We start from the raw sequence: 26,391 nt of genomic DNA, 5'->3' as shown, positions 1-26,391 counted from the left end.
TACGGAGACGGATCTCCCTACAGCATTAAAACTCAATTCGCTCATTCCTAGATTTCACTTTACTTAGAATTACTGAATATTTAGTGGCACAACGATCCATTTCTCTTAGTATTTCAGAAGAAAATGCACTATAACCAACATGTGCAACATTTGCCATCTGTTATTCCACCTTAGCACTTGTTGTTCCCCAGAATGAATGACTTCACCAATTTAATTCCTCACTGCTTATATTTTTAGCATGCCGGTTCAATTAATGACTCAATTAATCAGAATGAGTTCCATGCAGATCGGACCTGTTTTTTTTATTACTCTGCTAAAAGTAAATTATTTTCTATGAAGAAATATCACTTGTAGCAAAAACAGTGAATGAGGTTAATGATATTGGACTGCTATTTTATTGAACACTCCTGCTGTGGAGTCCACCATAGTAGGAGCCGTAGAAAAATGTGTACTACTACTCAACTATGGTTTGCCATACAACTATATACAAAGAGAAACCCATACCATGCAGAATACATTTTTTTTTCAATGTGCATGCGTTTAGCAGGACTGATTGATATGGTCTTAGGAACCATATAGTAATAACTGACAGCAGTGTGAATTTAACCTTACTTAGCTTTATTCAGATTTTTTTTTTAGGTAGCTAGCTAAAAGGGATTCCACACAATATTGCCATCGCTTGCTGACATGATAAATACAGATGTTACTTATACATACCTCGCCATCTCTAGGCCACGGCCTCCCATTTTGTGTATATTTGCTCTGATTTTGCCTCTTCTTTTGTCCTCCATCAGCGAATTTACACAGTAAAGGCTCTGGTGGAGCTGAAATGAAAAAACCCCAGGATAGATCGTTAAAATCCTCCACAAGACATGCTCCTGCCAGCAGTTCTCTATGTTCTCTATGGAACAAATCTTTTAAAGCCAGATCTTTCCTAGTTAAGATGTTTTACCTCTCCTTAGCTTGAAATCCTGGCAGTTGTTTTTATGTGGAGTTAGAAGGAGCAAACACATAGTAGTAATATAAAATATACAACAAACCTATGCAAAATACTATATACAAATGCAATAGAGAAACGCAATTATGCAGCAGTATAAAAATACATTAGGGAAAAAATTTCCAATGAAAAATTACTAAACTTTCAAGGATAACATTTTAAAGCAGTTATCCTACATAGTTACAACTTTTTTTTCTCACTTGTTTGCTTATCTGGAGGACTTTCTTTCCTTTCTGTGGGTGTGCAGAAGCTCATCAAGCACCTGCATCTCGCAAGATGCATTGCCATTGGCTCTTTTTAACCCTTTCCTCCCCATGCATAGAAAATAGCCCCTCACATATGGTTCCAGAGATCCATATGGTATGTAATGCCCTAACAATTTCCTTCTCGCTATCTAGGGACAGATATAGCTATACATATTTCTATGACTTAGGGTTGAATGAATAAAAGCTGTCTGGGCTGCTTCACTGTGAGATCACTATGCCCACAAAGAGGAGCAAGGAAACTATTGGGCATGTTGATCGTCTAGTTAATGCAGTAGAAGGTGGACCAGAAGGATAAACAACAGGGCTTGCTACCAAAAAGAGAAAAATGTAATGTAAATAAAAAAAGTTTTACTTTTTGAGACGTAACTCATTTTACAAGAAATAAGTAGAATAGCCTTTTTTGCAAGCTCTCAAATGTATTCTGTGATATACTTATTTTAGTCCTTCAACTAGATCTTTGGCCCCACTCAGGGTAGACTTCTCATGTCTGTGATACTCTCAAATGACACCAGATAAATAAACATAAATAGCTTAATCAATAACTGATGAATATTTCACTTAGCCATTTCAACCACCACTGAGACAACCGGGAATGAGCACAGAGTATACCACTGGTTATTGGTCATACCAATCAAACTTGGAATGAGCGAACTTCAAGTTTTGAAGCTTGAGTATATGCTGAATTGCATTATGGATTCTGTTACCACGGACCATTACTCAATTTCATAATGGCATGCATAACAGAAGGTCTTTTAAGGCATTCCGTCATAATTGAAGTTTATGGCCAGCATAACGTATCCGGTTTCAAAATTTGAAGTTCGCTCATCCCTTACAACATAGGCACTTCACTCAATCCCTCAGTCATACATCATGCTCTGATCTAATTAAATACATGATAAATGGTGGAGAACTGGAACATCTTATCCGTCTCTTAGTGTAAAGTATTATAAATGCAGACATGTAAAGGGCAACAAATGGTAATGCTTGTGCTAAGTCAATAACATGGCTTTTAATGCAGTGATATTGAGTAAAGCTCTTCACGCACTAACACTTAATCGTTTTTGCAATCAAAGAAATCACCTCCTGATAGAATGATAAGAATGAATTCTGTCAGGACAGGATATTTAAATCAAATATCAACTATATAAGAATGACATTTCCTAGTTTTCTCCTTGTTATGTAATGATCTCAAATACAAATATTAATGGCAGGGAGAAGAACAATAAATTACAGTTTTGATTGGTAGGAAACCAGATGACAATAATAAGGGCTGCGATGTAATGGTTATTTATGGATCATGGGCTCTTCCTGTCAACCTGTGTTTTGCACCATGACTAATGATGGAATTATGTAGCAGATGTATTTGAAACTGTGCAGGCCAGCCCAGACTAGCATCTTTTTTAACCATATGGTTAGGGGACTGCTACATACATATGCTCATTTAGCAGTTGATGTGTTAGGCAATGCTTATATTTGACATTTTTCTCATTATGCACTAGCTTATTATATAGATATGTATAGAGCTGAATTTGGAGCTCTAACATTTTGATAGATGTTTACAATTAAAAAAAAAATATCTCATCCCTTTGGTGAGGCCAACTGTGAAATGTGTTGGAGGAACCAATATGGATTTAAAAGTTTTGATGTTCCAGAGGCATCCTCCAAACCATATCTACACAGGCAGCTTTACATCTCCTCTTGAATAGGTTATACATTTATAGAGAATTATAGAATCATCTTGGATATATAAAATCCCTGATATTCAGGGGCAATGAGTAGGTAGACATATATGCAGGCATGGGATTCAGCCAGTTCCCTCCAGTTCTCCAGAATGTTAAAATTGCAACTGGAACGGAGAACCGTCTTACAAGCTGACTCCTGATCCGGTGCTCTGGTGGCGGCAGAGCAGCTCGAGATGTTCGCTTTCATTGCATTGCACACCGTTGATAGTTTAGCTCCTTAGTTGGGTGGTATGTGTGTGTAGTGTATATATGGTGTATTTATGTATGTGTACCATGTATATGGTGTATTTATGTGTATGTTTATTGCATAAATATGGTGTGTATATATATATATATATATATATATATATATGTAAACATGTGTTGTGATGCCACGTGTCAGCCCTTGAGTAGGGAACCTGTTGTTAAAAATTTGAATCCCACCCCTGCATATATGACATAATAACCACAATAGGAGAAGTTAAACTAACACCTTAATGGTTTTGAATTATAGTTGAATGTCTCCGATGCTAGCTCACTGATGATGTGAAGGTGCAGTTACTGCGAAGATACATATGTATGGGTTTTTAAAGTAGACCCTTATAACACTGCATAAACAGTACATTTTATAAGATAATGTTGAACTATAAATAGTTGCAATGTTTATGAGGGACATTTAATTTTTTCATACATAACTTTTAAAGGAGTTTTCTGAGTTGTTAGCAAATGTGCAGGGAGATGTATTAAATAAATAAAAAGAATGTATATTCCCTACTTAAATCCTTAACCATTCCAACGTGGCTACTCTGATCCTCCCCAACAGTTTGAGTTTACTTGGCCTCAGTGGTATATGGCATGGGAGGCCAGTGATTGGATGCAGTAGTCATGCAGGATATGCAATTATGTTACTACTGCAGCTGAACAAACACAGACCGATGGGGGAAATGGTGTGGCAACGCGGCAACAGTGGGGGAGTAACCTGTGGGCATACATTATTTTGCCTTTTAATAACATTTTCCCCTTAGGAACATTATTTCATAACCCAGAAACCCCCTTTAAGTAAACCCCATGACATATTACCCTTTCCTTGCAACCTTCTTCACTTACTCTAGATGCAAGAAGGAGAACATGTATCTCCATGTATATGCTATGTATGACAACTGATCTACTAGTGACCGTACTATGATTACTTAATGCTACGTATTTATCACTGACTAGAAACAAAACCTTTATTAAAATAAAAACCTTTACTGATACCAATTAAAATTCCACATTATTATCAATATTAACTGTATATAACACACAATATTAACTCTATATAACACACATGTAGATATGTCATGATATGAATGAATGAAGAAATGAAAATGCAAATCTATGTTGTGCACATGTAATCAAACTACTACATACTCTGACTGTACAAACATGAAGTGGTACCAAGTAGTGTTGGTCGAGCACCAAAGTGCTCGGGTGCTCGAGTAGAACACCTCAGGATGGTCGGGTGCACTACTGAGCACCCGAGCACAATAGAAGTCAATAGGATAACCCGAGCATTAAACCAGGCACCCCCTGCTCTGTACTGCTGTCCTCGCTTGGCTTGCCACCTTCCCAGGTTGGGTCGGTGACTTCATCGTCCACAATCTCCTCTTCCACTTCCTCACTCTGGTTATCCTCCTGACTTGTTGACCAAACAACAACCTCACTTATTGACAACGGTGTCTTATCCTAATCATTTAGCCTCTTGAGACACTAATTGCCATTGACTTATTGGCAACTGTGTCTCATCATCATCATCCACCTCGTGAAACACTAATTGCCGTTCCCCACCATCATCTTCTTGTGACTGTGGATGCTAAAGAGTTTGGGCATCAGTGCACATGATCTTCTCATGTCCCTCTTCAAGCCGGCTTGTCGAGAGGCCCAAATCAAGGAATGGTGATAAAAAGAGCTCCTCGAAATATCCGAGTGTGGGATCACTTGTTTGCCAAGACTCTCCATGGTGGGAGAAAGGAGTATCAGGGTGAAGATTCTGTTGACCAGACTCTTGGCTACTGAGACTGGACTTTGTGAAAAACAGGGTGGTGCTTAACTGGAAGCATTATCTGCTGCAATCTAACCGACCACCTGGTCGCACTGGTCTGACTTCGAGAGTGGTGTCCTGCGCCGCCCTGCAAACTGGGACATAAAGCTAGGTATCGTGGATGAGTGTGTTTCTTGTGCTCTGGCAGCAGGCACAGTTTCACCGCGCCCAGGGCCACGGCCTCAGCTTGCACCATCAGCAGCACAGCCACTTTACCGTCCCTTACTGCTCGCCTTGCACACATTAAATGGTATATATGCTTGCAAGTATGTCACACGTACAGTAGCACAGGTTTTGTAAGTGGATGTGCAAATAAAGTACACTGAATGTCATAGATAATTTTAGGATGCGCAAATGTTATACAGGAGGTATAGCGCAAGTAATGTCGCTGTCACCTGCGGCTAATAAAAAATTACACTGAATTAATGTCACTGATACTTAGGATGTGCAAACGTTACACAGGAGGTATAGCGCAAGTAATGTCACTTTCACCAGCGACTAATAAAAAATTAAACTGAATTAATGTCACTGATATTTAGGATGGGCAAAAGTTATACAGGAGATGTAGCGCAGTTAATTTAGCTGTCACCAGCAGCAAAAAATTTTGACTGAATGTCACTGATATTTCGGATATGCAAACGTTATATAGGAGCTGTAGCACAGGTAATGTAACTGGCTGCAGCGGACACCGTCTACGAAAAAGTACACTGGATGTCACAGATATTTTTAGGCTGTGCACACATTACACAGGAGATGTAGCACAGATAATGTCGCTGTCACCAGCGGCGAAACAAATTACACTGAATGTCACTGATATTTTGGATGCATTACCGTTATACTGGAGATGTAGTGCAGGTAATGTCGCTGCCACCAGCAGTAAAAAAATGTCACTGATATGTCACAGATAATGTCGCTGTCTGCAGCGGCCAAACAATTGCAAACTATTTAGCTCAGGTTACGCTAAAAATATATATTGCTGACAGATACTGTACAACAATAGTCCTTAAAAGAACTTTTGGGTCTCTCTAACAATTCCACGCAATTTAGCGTTGGTTGCACTATTAATTATATTGCTACCAGATACAATAGTCCTTAAAAGGACTTTTGGGTGTCTAACAAGTTTTTTCAATAAAATATTACTATTTCACTTCCTACACTATCTGTCCCTTCTTCAGCACAGCTCTCCCTGACTAAGACTGAGCCGAAAACACGTGTCATCGGGTTCTATATAGCACACGATGACGCCTTCCGGCCAGCCAATCACTGCAATGCCAGTAGCCAACATGGCTACAGCATTACAGTGAATGGCAGTACTCACCTGCACGTTTATTGGCTGCATAGCCCAGAACAAACGTGCGGGGGGGAGACTCGAGCATCACGCTCGAGCAAACGTGTTGTTCGGCTGAACTTGGACCAAAAGGAACAAAACAGGCCCCTATGTTCTACTCAGGGAGATAAAACCAAGACAAGTTTACCTTGCACTGTGCCTTCAGAGACTACTTTGGTTTTTTGATGCCAACATTTATTCTAAACAAAATATTTCATATTAAGGAATGGAAATCTGAATAAAAGCAAGTCAGATTTTTCTTTTAGTACTTGAAAACAAATTGCGGTCACCACTAGAGGATTAATGGACTGCATGGGAAAGAAACTTTTTAAAAGAGTGTACTGTTTCTGTACTATGAATTACATGTTTGCTGCTTTAAAATAATTTAATAAAGGTCAAGTTTTATTCAACCATAGTGCTGAATCAATGCTCTTCGTGTATGATCCTGTGCACTAGGTGAGCTTATTGACTTTCGTTTTTTATTTGTATGGTAGAAAACATGACATTTTCTTTCCAAGTAGTGGCTATTTGTATAGTTATATAGTACCAAGGTCTTATGTACCATAGCCGTAGTAACAGGACAACACAATTAAATGTGAATCTGATTTTTTTTTTTTTACAAAGTACACATTTTTACAATAATCAAACAGAAAACAATTGAATGTATAACTGCTTGTGCCCATGTAACATTAGGCTGTGTTCACACATGCCATATTTGATTTTCTTCTAAAAAGTAATGTTTTAAAATGACAATATTTTATGGCAATTTGGAAGGAAAGGTTCAAAATAGCAGCAACCTGTATCAAAAACAGCTGCAAATCCTAGCTTGGCCGCCTGACTGAACACCTCAACTAAAAGCATCATAGTTCCTTTTTGATGCTGTTAATTTAATTGACTGGGCTCTGGATTGGGCAGGAATTAATGGCTGCAATGCATATGCAGAAATGTGTCCATATTATGCAGATGTGAAATTTGCCTTACACACCAGAAATAGTTGATGAAACAGCAAAGTCACGTAATTGGGCACCTTCCCACCGGCATCCTGACCTGAACCTGCTAATAATTTTACATAGATCACTATGGGCATATCCCTCCTCTATGTCTCTATGGGTCAAGGCAGGAAAATATATTTTCATAGAGAATCATAGATCCTACTCCAAACAAACAATACCGTATCTGTAAATAAATGTATCGATGGGGTCTGTACTGATGATGTCTTAACAGATCAAAAGAGATCTGGCATAGATAATGTCTGTGTAATGCAAGTAGTGTTAAGCGAATCAAAGATCATGAACTGGACTTCGATCTAAATTTCTGGGAAAATTTGATTTCCTGTGAAGCTGAATTTCCTTGTGCTTTGTGGTAACAAAATCAATTTTCAATTTGGGGACTGTTCTTCACTTCAGAGATTCACTCCTCATCAAATACATTTTTGGACCTGACCATCTACAAAGGAGCCAACAACATGATAAGTACTCACCTATTTAGGAAGAAGACTGCCACCAACAGTCTGTTGGAATGGTAAAGTTACCATATGGCTGCACTGAAACGGGGAATTCCTAATGGTCAGTACCTTAGAATGTGCCGCAATTGCTCCACCATGCGTGATTTTCACCAGACCGCTGATGATCTACGAAAACAGTTTTGATGGAGGGGATATCCCACTGTGAGCTGTGAGAGGGATTCCCTTCTTAATCTGAGGCAGAGAGATGATCAATCTGATATCATATGTATCATTGGCAATTATGATACGGCGCATCTTCAAGTGAGGGAGGTGCTTTCCAAATTCTGGGGCATCTTGTGCTGATCCTGATGTGGGGAATTTGGTCGGCCATGGGCTAGCCATTACCTACCGCCGTGGTAAAAACATTAGATACAGGTTAGTCCACATTTTCCACTACCCCAACCCTCCTCATGGCCCCACATCAGCTCAAAGGGACCTTCAGATACGGGAATTGTATCATCTGCGGACCAATCCAGGCAGGACTTTTACTAGTACTAACACGGGTGTCACATATGACATCAGATCATTTGTTAACTGCAGAACCGCGGGTCTGGTCGATCTAGCAACATGTACTTGTGGTGGCCAATACGTCGGCAAAATGTCAAGGGGATTAAGAAGATATATAGGAGAGCACCTCAATGATATACGCAATAAAACGTGCTTCATAATGAATTACTTCGCCACGAAGCAAATTTTTTTGCAAGTAGTGGGTGCAATGAAAGGGACCTGTGATAGCGCCGCCCCCGTCATTGTACCCCTCAGATGCCGTGTTCATACATGATCTCGGCATCTGAGTGTACAAACAGTGTGAAATTAACATTCAAAAAAACATTATATCAAACTTACTGCGTCAATTTGCATACGACGGGCCGGCTGCCGCCATCTTGCTTGAAAATCTTGTACCGCACGGGATTTTGGCCGAGATCTTCAAGCAAAATGGAGGCTGGCGGCCCATTGCGTGCAAGTGGAGGCGGTAAGTTTGAATTTCAGATTTAATCAATTCACTGACACAAAGCACGAGGAAATTCGGATTCTAGGCGAATCGAATAATTCCTGAAATTCGGATCGAATTCCACTTTGTGGGATTCGATTCGCTCACCTCTAGTCTCAATGATCATATTTCACATGTATGGTTTTATAGAACCTTGACTAGTTTGTGCATGAAACTTAGTGAGAGGTAGAATCATGCTTGACATCATCTGAGGGTCAGACACTGAGATGCTATATATTTAAACTCCTCTTTCTGCATACGTGTGGATTCATGTTGGATCAGGCCCCCATATTATCTGATACGCCTTGTTGACCAAACATCCTTTGTGCTCAGAGGCCCTAATCAAAGCTTATGTAGGGGTTCATCAAATTGACACTTGGATCGCTCTGATATTTACTTTATCTTAAAAGGATGGCAGCTGCCCAGTAATTTCCAACTTACATTGCCCTTGTAGGTAGCGTCATCCGCAAATATACACTGAAAAAATTATATAAATGCAACCCTTTCGGTTTTGCTCCCATTTTGCATGAGCTGAACTTAAAGATCTTAAACATTTTCTACATACACAAAAGACCCATTACTCTCAAATATTCTTCACAAATCTGTATAAATATGTATTAGGGCTCATGCACATGAACGTATATTCTTTCCGCTTCCGTTCCATTTTTTTTGCAGACCGTATGCGGAACCATTCACTTCAATGGGGCTGTAAAAAATACAGATGTTACTCCATGTGCATTCTGTTTCCGTTTGTCCGCATGGCCGTTCCGCAAAAAAGTTGTGCATATCCTATTATTGTCCGCAAATCACGGTCCGAGGCCCCATTCAAATCAATGGGTCCTCAAAAAATACGGAACGCACACGGAACACATCCGTATGTCATCCGTATTTTATCCGTATTTTGCGGATCTGTACTGTAGAAATGCTATGCCCAGCCCATATTGCTTATGTGTTTGGTGATTATTAATGTACTGTTTCTGTATATGATCTGCAAAAAACGTATCAAATACAGAAACCATACGGATATGTTTTGTGCAATAACAGAACAGAAGAGGACTTAAATAAGAGAAAAAAAAAACCTCAGATACAGAACAACGGATCAGTGAAAAATGGACCGCAAAACAACAACGGTCGTGTGCGTGAGCCCTTAGTGAGCCCTTCTCCTTTATCCATTCCACCTCACAGGTGTGGCATATCAAAGTGCTGAATAAACAGCATGAATATTGCACAGGTTTGCCTTAGACTGCCCACATTAAAAGGCAACTTTAAAATGTGCAGTTTGATCACACAGCACAATGCCACAAATGTCGTAACGTTTGAGGGAGCGTGCAATTGGCATGCTGACTGCAGGAATGTCTACCAGAGCTGTTGTCCTTGCAATGAATGTTTATTTCTCTACCACAAGCCATCTCCAAAGGCGTTTCATAGAATTTGGCAGTGCGTTTAACTGGCCTCACAACCGCAGACCGCGTGTAACCATACCAGCCCTGGACCTCCACATCCAGTTCACCTCCATGATCGTCTGAGACCAGCCACCCGGACAGCTGCAGCAACAATTGGTTTGCATAACCAAAGAATTTATGCACAAACTGTCAGAGACCATCTCAGGGAAGCTTATCTGCATACTCGTCGTCCTCATCGGGGTCTGGACCTGACTGCAGTTCGTCGTCGTAACCGACTCGAGTGGGCAAATGCTCACATTCAATGGCATCTGGCATGTTGGAGAGGCGTTCTGTTCACAGAAAAGTCCCGTATTTCACTGTTCAGGGCAGGTGGCAGGCAGCTTGTGTGGCGTCGTGTGGGTGAGCAGTTTGCTGATGTCAACATTGTGGATCGAGTGGCCCATGGTGGCATTGGGGTTATGGTATGGGCAGGTGTATTCTATGGACAATGAACACAGTTACATTTTATTGATGGCATTTTGAATGCACAGAGATACCATGACGAGATCCTGAGGCCCATTGTTGTGCCATTCATCCACGACCATCACCTCATGTTGCAGCATGATAATGCACGGCTCCATATTGCAAGGATCTGTACACAATTCCTGGAAGCTTAAAACATCCCAGTTCTTGGCCAGCATATTCACCGGACATGTCACCCATTGAGCATGTTTGGGATGTTCTGTATCGTCGTATACGACAGCGTGTTCCAGTTCCTGGCAATTTTCTGCAACTTTGCACAACTATTGAAGAGGAGTGGATCAACATTCCACAGGCCACAATCAACAACCTGATCAACTCTATGCGACGGAGATGTGTTGCACTGCGTGAGTCAAATGGTGGCCACACCAGATACTGACTGGTTTTCTGACCCACCCCAGTAAGGCAAAACTGTGCACATTTCAGAGTGACCTTTTATTGTGGGCAGTCTAAGGCACACCTGTGCAATATTCATGCTGTCTAATCAGCACCTTGATATGTCACACCTGTGAGGTGGGATGGAATATTTTGGCAAAGGAGAAGTGCTCATTAACACAGATTTAGACAGATTTGTGAACAATATTTGAGAGTAATGGGTCTTTTGTGTATGTAGAAAATGTTTCAGATCTTTGAGTTCAGCTTATGCAATATGGGAGCAAAACCGAAAGTGTTGCGTTTATATTTTTGTTGAGTGTAATTTATGGAGATCCATTTATTGTTGGATAATAAATTTACTTTAATACCCTGTCCATCGATATTAGAGATGACCTGTCGGGCATCATCCGACTTTATTTCATGCTACAATGCCCATTTAGTTTTGTCATAATGTAGCAAGTTTACTTGCATGTCAAGGTGTAATCAATTTAGTTTATCATTTGCTAGCAATGTGTCTGCATGGACACTTACTCACCATGCTAATCTCAATCCGCCTTAGCAGTCCCTAATAAACATTTTAGGAGGGCTAGCACATCCAACGCCTCACGTCACGGGCATTACCTATAAGGAGCTTGCAGAATTGGAGCCGGGGAGTTTGCGTGTTCTCGCTTCTCCTGCTTCCGGTCCCTCTGCTGCATGATTGGTTGCTACCAATCAGGTGGGTGCAGCCTCACCGCTTAAATGTTCCTTGAATCGGCGCCTGGAGCGCTGCCACATGTTGTGAGGTGGCAGGCGCGCTCTATGCTGTTTGTTTGTCTGCTGAGGACTTAAAATACTAATTCAGGGCTCCTGATGTAGCACTATATTGTGCTGAAGCACGTTGAGCCACAACTTTTAGCCAATTTAGTCCATGTGGGAACATACGGCCACATGATATGAGTAATTTATTCCCGAGGGCCAAAATTGGTTGCTTTGGATACTCAGCCTAGGTAGAGGGATTGTAGGGAGAGTTCTACTGCTATCTTAATATAAGCAAGAGAGAAGGTAGCTTGCCGCATAGTGTTGGTGGCACATAATGTGATAAACTCTAGTTCCCTACGCTCTACCAATTACAACTTAAGACAAACTAAACATTTTATCCTCTGTTTTGAACATTACAGAAATATAGGTGTCTCAAGGAATTGACTGTTCAGCTACCGCAGGCTCTGAGTTCTCCGCTCTTTCTCGAACAGGGTTAAACTATTTAGTGGAGTCACATAGGCGGATCCAGTCAATGTATTTGTTTGTCTTTTGTTTTCTTTACACTGTTCATTTTGAGATATTTTCACCCACTTTTAATCGTGAAATTCAATAAAGATTTTTAGTTTTCATTTTAAAGCATCCCTTCTTGTGAAACAAAAATGTTTTACCTAAAATGGAGGTAAAAAAATAAACATACTCACCTCATCCATTTGTGCGCAGTCTGCCGTAGTCATATTGATTGAAGATCCTGTGTAAAATCTTGTGTGCGGTGACATATAACATTACCACGCCTGCCAGTGTGATGATGCCATCACACACTGCTCGAGACTCTTTGCGTTCAAATTGATAAGGTGAGTATTTTAGATTTTTTTTAACAGGTTAATCCCGACAACCCTCAATAATCGTGGCATTTGAGGGGTTCAATAACACGGGTGGCACCCTAGTCGTTCTTCGTCAATGCGCCCACTGCTCACAAAGAATTGTGCTTTGTGAAAAAGTAATTCGTCATAAACTAATTTCTTTGTGAAATTTGTTTAAGCAGCCGAATATAATTTTTGATATCTTTGCTCATCTCTAAATATAAGCTGTGCTCTGCTGCATCTTCTGGAATGTGCTATTGGTTTATGGGTACACACCTAAGCACTCAAGAGACAAATTTCTCATTTCCCTTAACAGATTGTAAGCCGATAAGACTTTGAAGTATGAGGTCTGTTACTTCCAGTCATTTTTTAAACTAATGTAATTTTCTTGTCAGTCAATAGTATTAATCCTAGTTTTGCTGATCAGAAATTATAATTAGTCATGACAAAAATACATTATTCAGTCACATGGGAGAGACCATGTCTAAGGGTAAAATTTAATGTTCAGCAATTACAGGATTTCAGGTTCTAAGTGAGTATTAATGGAGTTTAGCTAATGGGGTTCACCAAATGTTTCTAACAAGTATCATCTACAAATGTCATATTTTGACTGGAGAATGCAAAAGCAATAATTACATAACACTTAACATTTGAGAAAAAATAAATTAAAAAGCTTTTAGCACATATCTATGATCCACACAAAATGTGTCCTTTACCAATGTATTGTATCTGTTTAAGTCAATGACCTTTTGAAGTGTAGCAGTTTATAATGTTGCCTTTGAATTGTCCTTTGATCTTCTAAACTTATCAACACTCATCGGCCGCCTGCAAGAATTGTTTCAATGGTTAGATAGAACTGTAACATGGCAATAATAGATTTCTATAGGTCTTTACTGGGCCTCCAAATGTCTCTGATTTGATATGGAGGCATGCAAAGTAGAGATGAGCAAATTTTGTTAAATTCATTCTGTGTCCAATTCGAATGAATCAGTCAGCAGATTTGATTTGGGTACAACGACCCAAATCAAAAGTGCTCAGAGGGACTTCCGTGTGGTCGGTATTTTGCTTGTTTATTCTGCAAGGCTATGGTTTTATTTTTTAATATTCATGGAACATTTATGCCTTGCACTTTATGAATTATGCTGCAATTAATTACTTTGTTTGTTGAGAGAGCTATGCTATAGTCTTTAGCCTTTAATACGAATTTGGCCCCTTCTTGACTTAAAAAAACATAATGCACCAAGAAGGAGTTTATATTGAATGAAACTTTATATGTGTGATTGTAATGATAATTTATGTAAGTGATTACAATATTACAGTGAAAAGATGAGATGTGGTGGGGCATGGAGGTAGACAGGTTCAATATGGTGTCCTGCAGTTTATTTGCAAAGAGTTGTTGCAGCTGGGCCAGTACTTTCTATACACTCGCAGGTTACCAAAGCTGGTGTCACAGCTCGTCCCATAAATGATCAATTGGCAATAAATCTAGTGACCAGGCAGGCCAAGAAAGTATTGCAATTTGGTAGAAACATTTTCTTTCTGTGTGGGGGTAAGTATCATCTTGGTGTAAAATGCCAGTGGGACGTAGTCGCTGCTCCCAACACTTTTTAAGAGCAAGGTCAGACCGGCCTAGATATCTGCCAATTTGTCCAAAAAACTATTCTGTTTCTCTCAGCTCAATGATGTGCCCTCTTAGAGTCTGTCGACTGGGCAAAATGTATTTGAGTGCATCGAATAGGCATGCCTAACAGTCAACAATATCTCACCAAGAGGTACAACTAACTAAAGGTAGCCTCTGAGAGTCTTTTTATAGGACAGCAGTTTTACGTCCTCTTGTTGCAAGAACCAGGGTCTAATCAGACCACACCTTTAATCATTTACATATCTGCTTGAATCATAACTCCAAGCCGAGTTTTGCAGCAATCTGACATTCTATCTGGGTGTATTATTATTCATTTATTGTCAATAAGTGTTATACTGTATGTTACCACTGTTTGAGAGTGACACATATTATCTGATATTATGTATGTCTTTTTTTTACTATTTTCAAATAAAATATTAAATTTGATTGTAAGACTTTGGTATTGTGTGTTTATAGGATGGTGAGAAGTAGGTTGATAGTTGAACAACCCTTGAAAAAATGATCATCTAGTGAATGATTATTTTGCAGACACAGCTTTACATATTTTTAGTCCTTTAGTATCTGTTCAATGTCATTGGACGATGGGTAAAATATATTTTTGGAAACATTATTTTAAACAAAGATATTTCGTCCATGGACAACCTTTCTTTGAATAAAAGATTGGATAAAAATTTTAAACACTAAATAGTTTGTAAAATATAAGAAAAAAAAATGGATCGCACATCCTCAATGCTATGCTTTTATCTAATAACTGCTTCTCATAATTAACATCTCTTCTCAGCACAATTTATTGTATACCTACCCCTATGTTGCATGCTGTACATGAGGCATTAGTATACAATTTAATCAATAAGCATAGGCCCACTTACCACGACAAGGTTGCCTCTTTGAATGGGACCCTGTTCTAAATTTGGTGCAGAGCTGTACAGCGACCACCGGCACCACAGCACCACACAAGCAGGCAGCAGGACCCAGCAATCAAACAGCGCCCCCGCTGTCTGGCAAAGCCACCCTGGCAATGGCCCCACCAACACAGCACCAAAGCAACAATGGCTGCCACGCAGCACTGCACCATGTGAACAGGTGTGGAACTCATCTTATAACATACTCTCAGGAACTCCAAATGAGAGGTAGGAATGTATACCCTTATGCAGGATCCTACTAATTAAAAGCACCTGGGCCAAATGGGGAGGAGTGCTGATACCAGGAGGGGAAAGAGCATATATTCTACAAAACGTGTAAAATATAAGAAAAAAACTGGATCACACATCCTCAATGCTATGCTTTTATCTAATAACTGCTTCTCAGCACTCATGCACAGCATGCAACATAGGGGTAGGTATACTATATATTGCATTGAGAAGCAATGTTAATTATGCTGAGAAGCAGTTATTAGATTAAAGCATAGTAATGAGGATGTGCGATCCAGTTTAATTCTTATATTTTACATGTCCTGTAGAATCTATGCTTTTTCCCCCTCTGGTATCAGCACTCTTACCCATTCTACCTCCTCTCAGTTGGAGTTTCTGAGAGTATGTGATAAGGTGAGTTTCACACCTGTTCACATGGTGCAGTACTACGCGACGGCCATTGTTGCTTTGGTCCTGTGCTGGTGGGTTAGTGGGGCCCAGTGCCAGGGTGGCTTTGCCAGACAGCGGGGGGGATGTTTGACATCTGGGTCCTGCTGCCTGCTGGTGCGGTACTGCGGCGCCGGTGGTCGTCATGCAGCGCTGAGCCAAATTTAGAGTAGGTTCCCACTCAAGGAGGCAACCTTGTCATGGTAAGTGGGCCTATACTTTTTGATCAAATCGTATACTAATGCTTCATGTACAGCATAGGGGTAGGTATACCATATATTGCGCTCAGAAGCGATATTAATTATGCTGAGAAGCAGTTAATAGATTAAAGCATAGTATTGAAGATGTGTGATCCAGTTTCATTCTTATATTTTACATGTCCTGTAGAATCTATGCTATTCCCCCCTCTGGAATCAGCACTTCTCCCCATTCAGCCCAGGTGCTTTTAATTAGCAGGAGTCTGCATAAGGGTATATAAATTCCTACCTCCTCTCAGTTGGAGTTCCTGAGAGTATGTGATAAGGTGAGTTTCACACCTGTTCACATGGTGCAGTGCTGTGTGGCGGCCATTGTTGCTTTGGTGCTATGCTGGTGGGTTAGTGGGGCCCAGTGCCAGGGTGGCTTTGACAAACAGCGGGGGCGCTGTTTGACATCTGTGTCCTACTGCCTGCTGGTGCGGTGCTGTGGCGCCGGTGGTCGGTAGGGTCCCATTTAAAGAGGCAACCTTGTCGTGGTAAGTGGGCCTATACTTTTTGATCAAATCGTATACCAACAGTTTTTTTTTGCCTTCCTCTGGATCAACTTGCAGGATAACAGACCGAACTGGATGGACAAATGTCTTTTTTCGGCCTTATATACTATGTTACTATGTTACCCCTACAGTTAGCCACCCATCTCCTGCCTCATCTGTCAGGTTCCATGATCTACTGCTGCTGCCACATCTACTGCTGTAACTACTACTAAAACTTTGTAGCTGCAGATCTCCTGTCCATCAGGTTCCATTCTATACTGTCAGTCTTTTCTGTATAGCAGCATCCTAGGCCGATGTCTACCCTTAAAGGGAATCTGTCACCAGTTTTATGCTGCTAAGTACTAATAGTGAGTCCTGATATTCATGAGTTTCTGGCTTTTCGAGCTCCATTGATACTGATTGATAGTTTTTTTTCTAACTGTATTGGCAGCAGGTTGGTGAAATAAGGAGCTCAAGAATATTCATGACTCACTGGCATGCGCTAAAGATGTTTAATACAAGATTTTAGCAAAACAACTGGGTCATTTAAAGAGGACCTTTCATCGGTCCATACATTGTAAGATAACTATCAGGCTGTGTAGAGCGGCTCCCTGGGATCTCACTGCACTTACTATTATTTTGGGGCGCAGCTCCGTTCTGCCGCTATGTCCCCCGGTATTTTCGCTGATCTGGTTATACTTGGAGGAGTCTGCCCTGTTTCTCCCTGGACATTCCTTCTTCCTGTCTGTAGCGCTGTCCAATCGCAGTACAGAGCTCACAGCCTGGGAGTTTTTTTTTTTCTCCCAGGCTGTGAGCTCTGTGCTGTGATTGGACAGTGCTACAGCCAGGGAGAAGGAACGCCCAGGGAGAAACAGGGCAGACTCCTCCCAGTATAACCAGATCAGCGAAAATACCGGGGGACATAGCGGGAGAACGGAGCGGTGCCCCGGAATAATAGTAAGTGCAGTGAAATCCCGGGGAGCCGATCTACACAGCCTGATAGTTATCTTACAATGTTTGGACCAGTGAAAGGTACTCTTTGAAGAAGGTGACCCAACATTTTGCTATGGGTATCTGTCCCTAGTTTATGTTGCCCTTAACTAGGGCACCATAAAACTGGTGACCGATTCCCTTTAAAGATGCATGTATACTGTATTGCTTTGGAGAAACAATGTACATTACATGTTCTGAATGTCCTCCAAAATCAAAATGTAAAATAAAGAACCGTTCTCAGTATATCTTCATATAGATATAGATAGCATATTATTTTTTTCTTTATCGTGTGGTTTAAGGTAATGACTGTTTTCAATATCAAAAGTAAGCAATAGGTAAATATTGCTTAAAATTACACTCTGCCATATGCTTAGTCACTTGGGACTTCACGGGAAGTTGAACTGACTAATGTCCCATGAACTTTCATTCAAGGCATGGATAAGTTGCTAATTTACAACATTCCCCATAGTTCTTAACTGTTCATATATTTGTCTTCCATGACTGTAATAATGCATGATATATATTTTCTGTTGTGCAATTTAATTTACTATGCCAGAAGAAAATGAAACACTGAACTTCTTCTCTGTACACAGCAGAATTTTTTTAATGCAACTTCTCTAGCTTCTCATCCACAATAAAAATAAAATACACCACTGAGATTACAGACTGAGTTGAAGATAATATAAAAGTCAAAATTAAAGCTTTTCACTGTTTTCTGTAGGAAAAAAAAACAGCTGGTTATTGCAATTCCTTTGCTTCAAAGGATTTCAGATGAAAGTTCTTTTGACTTTAACATTCCAAAATGACATAAAGTTCTTCACACAATACAACAGCTGATCTTTTTTCCTACTCATCACTGTAATCAAAATGTTAACATGAAGGAGCTGGATACCATACAGTCCCGTCACTTCAATACAAAATCTTTTTTTTTTTTGTGAGACAGTATGTGAGAGATTTCTGGAGTACTAGGTGAGAAACCAAGATACTGTGTGGCAAGTGCAATGAGATAACTAGCTGTACAAGAAACAGGATTTTGTGATATTCTGTAACAAGATGTTGATGTCTAATTGTGGTCACCTAGTGATGTGGATTGCTACCTGTCAACAGTTTTACCAGCATAATTCAATACTGTATTAATTTGTTGAGAAGTTGGAATCTTGACCAAGTTCAAGCAAAGTTAGGGGTGGACACATTAGAATTACATAACATAGTGGCCACTGATGTCTTGGTTATACATCAGGTATGTCAAACTCGTGGCCCTCTAGCTGTTGCAAAACAACTTCCATCATGCCCGGAAAGCCTACAGCTATCAGGGCATGCTGGGAGTTATAGTTTTGCAACAGCTGATGAGGGCCATGAGTTTGACATCCCTGCAATGCATAATACATCTGAGTGAATAAACTGTTATGTTTCTCCTATATGACTGGCTAGTAGATATCCTCTCACTTTTACTATGCCTACACTTCTATGTTCTCACTGTAAATCTGGAAATACTAATCAGAGCATGTTTTGCTAACTGTAGCTTTTTGCCTCTAGCTTCAACCTTTCTTTAAAGTAGACTCTAGAATATGTTGATTGTGGCTGGAAGGACACAGGTATTAATGCTATAATGTGGCCAAAAGACTAGCATTTCTCTTAATAAGGACTCACTGTTCATCAGCTGATCACTCAGGTCTGACAAGTGAAACCGCTGTCAACAATGTGGTACATTTTGATTATTTTTCAAGGTTTTTGTACCAGCTATTTCTAATATATTTGAACTATGGTAATAGGTGTAAGCTGAAACTGTAAAAAGATGTCATGAGATCATACATTTCTACAACCTGTCTTATTTAATAGGTTGTCTGGCCAGAGGATTTAATCCCTTAGCTGAAGTTGAATAATGGTGTCTGTTTAGGAGCCTGCAGTTAACTGCTGTGTTGCACAGTTGACACCAGCAGGCAGTGTTCCTGATTGTGTATAACTTTAAACATGGACACAACCCCTCAGATACCACAGTCAATAGTGATCTTGGCATCTAAGCAATTAGTCAGAGTTAGAGGATTAGCAAACAGTTGTCATAGCAGCCTGGGGACACGTGAAGACTCCTAGACCTTCCATTTTAATTGGAAGATTTCACAATCACCATTGGCAATCTATGGCACTCAGTTGTAGGGTATAAGCAATCCAACAATCACATGTTTATGTACCCTAGGGGCATTCTACTGTGTGCGGCATTACGGGGGCAGAACTGGGCATTCTTACTGTGAGGGGGCACGAAGGGGACATGACTACTGTGAATAGGGCAGTAAGGAGCAATAACTATTGTATGGGGAACCTAAGGAAACTAGGCAGGACTGGGCATGTACTGCATATAGGCATCAGGCAAGCTAGAGGACCATCTTAGTGTATCTTGAGAATTTTTGGACTGGGTGAAAATGTGTATATGTGGGCAAGTGGCTCAGTGATAGAAAACAGAGGGTGGGTATTAATGGTACATACTTGGTACTTACTCAGATTGTCTCACAGTCACTAGTGACATGTGATCTTGTAGAGGGGTTGCACATTAATATATACATTTTTGAAGATGACACTAAACTGTGTAAGGTAATTAACACAGAAGAGGACAGTATACTGTTACAGATGGATCTGGATAGATTGGAGGCTTGGGCAGAGAAGTGGCAGAGGAGGTATAATAAATTAATAAATGTAAGGTTTTCCACATGGGAAGGGGAAATACAAGTCACCAGTACATATAAAAGGGTAAAACACTGGGTAAGGCTACTTTCGCACTGCCGGCAGAAGTTATGGCAAGCTGTTTCAGCAGAGAACAGAGCTCTCTGAATCCGACATTGCCAGACAGAACAGGAATGCCAGCTGGCCCCACTAACTATTATTGGGTCCTGTGAAGATGCGGCCACTACCTAGAAAATATGTCATGATTTTGCGAAATACTGCTGCACGCAGCTGTTTTTGCTTGGCTTATTCTGGGCTATGTCTACCAGACCTGCTGGCCTTAACACCTGGCCGCAGGCATATACAGGATAGACCTCTTGTGACAGAATATAAAAAAATATGTTTTTTTAAGCTTGTAATCTCACTCCAAATATCTCAGGATATGTTGAACCTAAACAAAAGATATCAAAGGACATCTATATGTCTACATTGCTGTCTTAAAGCCTATATTAGAACTGCTGTTAACAAAACAGAGTACAGATAATAAACTGCTCTAATAAAACTGTACAGATAATAAAATTTGTATATATATATATATATATATATATATATATATATAGATCTATATAAAACTTGTCACTATCTAGTTTTAATTTGTAAAATAAATCTAGGTGATACAGCAAACCTGACATGTTGATAACTTTAAAATGCTTTTACTTATCCAATCCAAGCCATTCTGAGAATGTTTTCTCATCACATATTGTAATTCATGACAGTGGTAAATTTGAGTCAAAATATTTCATTTTTATTTATAAAAAATATGAAATTTGCCAAAAATTTTGAACAATTCACAATTTTCAAAATTTCAATTCCTCTGCTTTTAAAACAGATTGTGATGCCTTCTAAAATAGTTGTTACTTTATATTTCCCATTTGTCTACTTCATGCTTGGATCATTTTTGTAAATTATATTTCCTTTTTTTGGGGACGTTAGAAGGCTTAGAAGTTTCGAAGCAAATCTTAAAATTTTAAAGACAATTTCCAAAACCCAATTTTTAAGGACCACTTCAGGGCTGAAGTCACTTTGTTGGGCTTATATAATAGACACCACACATAAATGGCCTCCATTTTAGAAACTACACCCCTAAAGGTATTTAAAACGGATTTTACAAACTTTGTTAACCCTATAGGTGTTTTACAAGAATTAAATGAAAATGTAGATGAAATTTCAGAATTTCACTTTTCTGGCAGATTTTCCATTTAAATTCATTATTTCCAGAAACAAAGCAAGGGTTAATAGCCAGACAAAACTCAATATTTATTACCCTGATTCTGTAGTTACAGAAACACCCCATATGTTGTCATAAACTGCTGTAAGGGCACATGGCAGGGCGCAGAAGGAAAGGAACTCCATATGTTTTTTGGAAGGCAGATTTCTCTGGGATAATGTTAAGTTGGCATGTCCCATTTGAATACCCCCTAGAGTAGAAACTACAAAAAAGTGATCCCATTTTGGAAACTAAGGGATAAGGTGGAAGTTTTGTTGGTACTATTTTAGGGTACATATGATTTTTGGTTGAACTATATTACACTTTTTGTGAGGCAAGGTAACAAAAAATAGCTGTTTTTGCACTGTTTTTATTTTTATTTTTTTACAATGTTCATCTTACAGGTTAGATCATGTGGTATTTTTATAGAGCAGGTTGTTACGGATGCAACAATACCAAATATGGCTACTTTTTTGGTTGTTTGTTTCAGTTTTTCATAATAAAGCATTTTTGAAAAAAAAAACATTGGGAGTTTCTATATTCTGAAAGCCATATTTATTTTTTGGGCGACTGTCTTATGTAGGGGCTCATTTTTTTGCAGGATGAGATGGTTTGATTGGTACAATTTTGGGGTGCATGTGACTTTTTGATCGCTTGTTATTACACTTTTTGTGATGTAAGGTGAAAAAAAATGGCTTTTTTACACCGCTTTTATTTAAATTTTTTCTGGTGTTCACCTGAGGGGTTAGGTCTTTTGATATTTTTATACAGCAGGTTCTTACGGATGTTGCAATACCTAATATGTATACTTTTTTATTTATTTAAGTTTTACACCATAACATCATTTTTTAAACAAAAAAAATCATGTTTTAATGTCTCCATATTCTGAGAGCCATAGTTTTTTTAAAAATTTTTAGGGCGAATGTCTTAGTTAGGGTCTCATTTTTTGCAGGATGAGATGATGGTTTGATTGATACAATTTTGGGGTGCATATAACTTTTTGATCGCTTGGTATTACACTTTTTGTGAAGTAAGCTGGCAAAAAAATGTTTTTTTTACACCGTTATTATTTTTTTACGGTGTTCACTAGTGTTGAGCGCGAATATTAAAATCACAAATTTTAATCGCGAATATGACCACTTTGAGAATTCACGAATATTTCAAATATAGTGCTATATATTCATATTTTCAAATAGTGTTGAATATTTTAATCGCAAATTTATCGCAAATTTATCACAAATACATTACATTGCCGATTTTTCGCAATCAATTAAGCAAAAACTGGAGAATTCCCGAATTTGCTAATTTTTGGCGAGTATTCGGCCAAAAATTTGCGAAATATCACAAATTCCAATATTGCCTATTCCGCTCATCACTAGTGTTCACCCGAGTGTTTAGTTTATGTGATATTTTTATACAGCAGGTTCTTACGGACGGAGATACCTAATATATATATACTTTTTTATTTATTTAAGTATTATACAATAACAAAAATAATCATGTTTTGTGTCTCCATATACTGAGAGCCATAGTTTTTTTTGGGGGGGGTCGATTGTCTTAGGCAGGGTCTCATTCTTTGCGGTATGAGATGACAGTTTCATTTGTATGATTTTGGAGTGTGTATGACTTTTTGATCGCTTGGTGTGCACTTTTTGTGATGTAAGGTGACAGTTTTTATTTAAAAAATTATACGGCGTTCAGGTGAGTGGGTGGATCATGTGATATTTTTGTTGATCCGGTCGTTACGGATGCAGCAATACCCAATATGTCAGATTTTTTTTTCATTTTATTTTTTTATTTTATATGTTTTATTTTGGGAACTTTTTTTATTGAAACTTTAATATTTATTATGAAAAACTATTTTTTTTTTTACTTTTTTTTTTCCCACTCTGAGACTTAAACTTCTGGGGTCTGATCCCCTCTGCAATGCATTACAATACAACCTGTGTTGTAATGCATTGGCTGTGAGCTTTTATGCCTAAGGGCTGGATATCACCGTTTTCCGTAGAAGACAAGCTTTGATGCCTATGGAAGGCATCAGGCTCGCCTTCTATGCCATCGGGTCCCTGCCACTGTGGCCTCGACATGCCTCGATCAGCTTACAAGAGGTTAACACACCGGTGAAAACACTGATGCCGGCATATGCAGCAGCGGCCCGTACATATAGGGCACGGACAATCAGTAGCGCCATACAATCAGTGGCACGGACCAGGCAGCCACTGATTGTACGGCGCCACTGATTGTCCGTGCCCTATATGTACGGCGCTGGTCCTTAAGTCATGTACACCAGTGCTGTATATGTACGGTGAGGGTCCTTAAGGGGTTTAACAAATCTTTAGATATTTAGAAGAGTTTAAAAGTTACTTGATATAAAGTTAAACTAATAATTGTTCATTGATTGAGCAAGAAAAATACATTAATACCGTTAGAACAAATATCGGGGTAGGATCTCATTCATACAATGCTTGCACACTAGTGACAGTGTTGAAAACTGCATGATAAATTACTTTAGAATGTTTCATTATAGACTTAATTTAATACATCCTGAAACTTAATAGCACTAATATTTTTCATTTGACAGCAACTTCCAGACCAGCTTCCCATCTTCATCTTTTAATGAACTATTAGAAGACTGATACAAAAGGATGGATTTATATGATTATAATTCAAACTGATGATAGATAGACAGATAGATAGATAGATAGATAGATAGATAGATAGATAGATAGATAAATAGATAGCACTGTGCCAAAAGTTTTAAAACATATTGAAATGTCACCAGACAAATCTTTTAAGTAATTTTTAAGTTCCCACAGCCTGCCTGCTGAAAGAAAAATATTCATACTCCTGCTTCACTCTGCGCCAGTTCTCTGCACTGCCTCCTCGGTTTCCATCTTCCGATCCCCGCACTGTTTACATCTTGTGGTTCATTGGCTTCGTCACATGCACTGCTCAAGCTAATGACTAGCTTCAGTGGTGGCATGCTGCTTGTGGCCACATCGCCGCTGAATAGTGGTGAGTGACATAGATAATATTCAAATTTGCAATATTTCACAAATTTTTGGCCGAATATTTGCCATAAATTTGCAAATTCGAGAATTTGTGATCTCCAGTCATTGTTTTCTTGATTGCGAAAATCGGCAATATAATATATTCACAATAAATTCTCAATAAATTTGTGATTAGAATATTCAACACTATTCGCAAATATGAATATATAGCACTTTATTCTAAATATTAGCAAATTCTCGAAGTGGCGATATTGGCGATTAAAATTTGCGATTTGAATATTCGTGCTCAACACTACCACTGAAGCTAAAATTCTGTGTGTTTTGTTACTTTCAATGTGCTATACAGAAAGATGTGTTACTTTTATTCATTTGGTTGGTTAGATTTTTTTAAAATGTTTACTACACTTACATAAATAATGATGTATAGCCAAATTAGTGTGCTTCCATGTTAGCCAGCAAAATCTATGTGATGTTAAATACTTTTGTGTTAAAAAAGACAAAAGTATTATAGAAGTGATACTTTTATTGATTAACCCAAGCATGCTCAACCTGCGGCCCTCCAGTTGTTGAAAAACTACAATTCCCAGTTTGCCCAAATAGCTTAGAGCTATCAGCCTACTGCAGGGCATGGTGGCAGTTGTAGTTTTACAACAGCTGGAGGGCTGCAGGTTGAGCATCCCAGGATTAACCCAAAAACATTTTGTTTGCGAGTTTGCACACAATAAAAAAGAAAATTAGCCACACCTGTGGGGAAACACTTCTCTGGATCAGACCACAGCAGGCATGGGATTCAGCCAGTTCCCTACCAGTTCTCCAGATCCAGTTGTTAAAATTACAACTGGATCGGAGAACCATCTTACCAGGTGATAGAGATGGCCTTGCGGTGACCCAGCGGTCTTTTGCGGCAAACTTTGCACAATCGCGATTCGCCGAATATGCAAACATATGACAATGTCCACCAGCGACATATTCTTTTGCATTGCGACGAACTTTGACCCAAGACACACACATCAGGTGGGACAGGACAGTCAATTAAGATGTTTAAACACATGGACACACCCCTACCCTCTAACAGAACCCAATCTGGCAGCCATTTTAAATTTTTTATTTTATTTTTTCCAGTGTAGGAAGAGGTTGCTTTGTGGAGCAGGGCCACAAAGGTCCCTTTAAGGGCAAGTATAAGTGTGCTATCGTTAGGTATGATATACTGAGGGGTGTGATATATTTATAATATACTTTCTAACATAGAAAGTATATTATAGTGCATTTGTATTGTGCAGAAGTTGTGTGCGGTTCTGCTGCGATACCGCAGCTATATAGAGGGACAAAAGCTATTGAATAACTAATTGCATCTGGTGTGATATAACTGTTGCCCCCCAAAAATCTGATTGAGGGGTGTGATATACCTATAAAGTACTTTCTATTATAGAAAGTATGTGGTGCATTTGTATTGTGCAGCAGTTGTGTGCGGTTCTGCAGCAATACCGCAGGTATATAGAGGGACAAGCGCTATTGGAACAAAAAGGGGGTGCAATAAAGGGGTGCAATATACCTGCTTCCACAAAATACTGATGAAAGGGTTTGATATACCTGCTTCCACAAAATACTGATTGAGGGGTGCAATATACCTGCTTCCACAAAATATTGATTAAGGGGTTCTATATACCTGCTTCCACAAAATACTGATTAAGGGGATTGATTCACCTGATTCCACTAAATATTGATTGAGGCC

The 26,391-nt window shown here is 39.2% G+C and overlaps 1 protein-coding gene across 2 annotated transcripts in view; it reads right to left on the bottom strand.

The window, feature by feature from the left end:
- Positions 1 to 26,391, bottom strand: part of RBMS3 (RNA binding motif single stranded interacting protein 3) — an 886,528-nt gene that overhangs the window by 144,767 nt on the left and 715,370 nt on the right. For both annotated transcript variants that reach the window (XM_044294643.1, XM_044294644.1), the window contains exon 7: positions 718 to 824. In XM_044294643.1, coding sequence (XP_044150578.1) covers positions 718 to 824 — 107 coding nt within the window. The remainder of the gene's footprint in view (positions 1 to 717; positions 825 to 26,391) is intronic.

Source organism: Bufo gargarizans, chromosome 5 (assembly GCF_014858855.1).
Source record: "Bufo gargarizans isolate SCDJY-AF-19 chromosome 5, ASM1485885v1, whole genome shotgun sequence".
Taxonomy (NCBI): Eukaryota; Metazoa; Chordata; class Amphibia; order Anura; family Bufonidae; genus Bufo; species Bufo gargarizans.
This window is presented reverse-complemented; position numbering and strand designations above follow the sequence as displayed.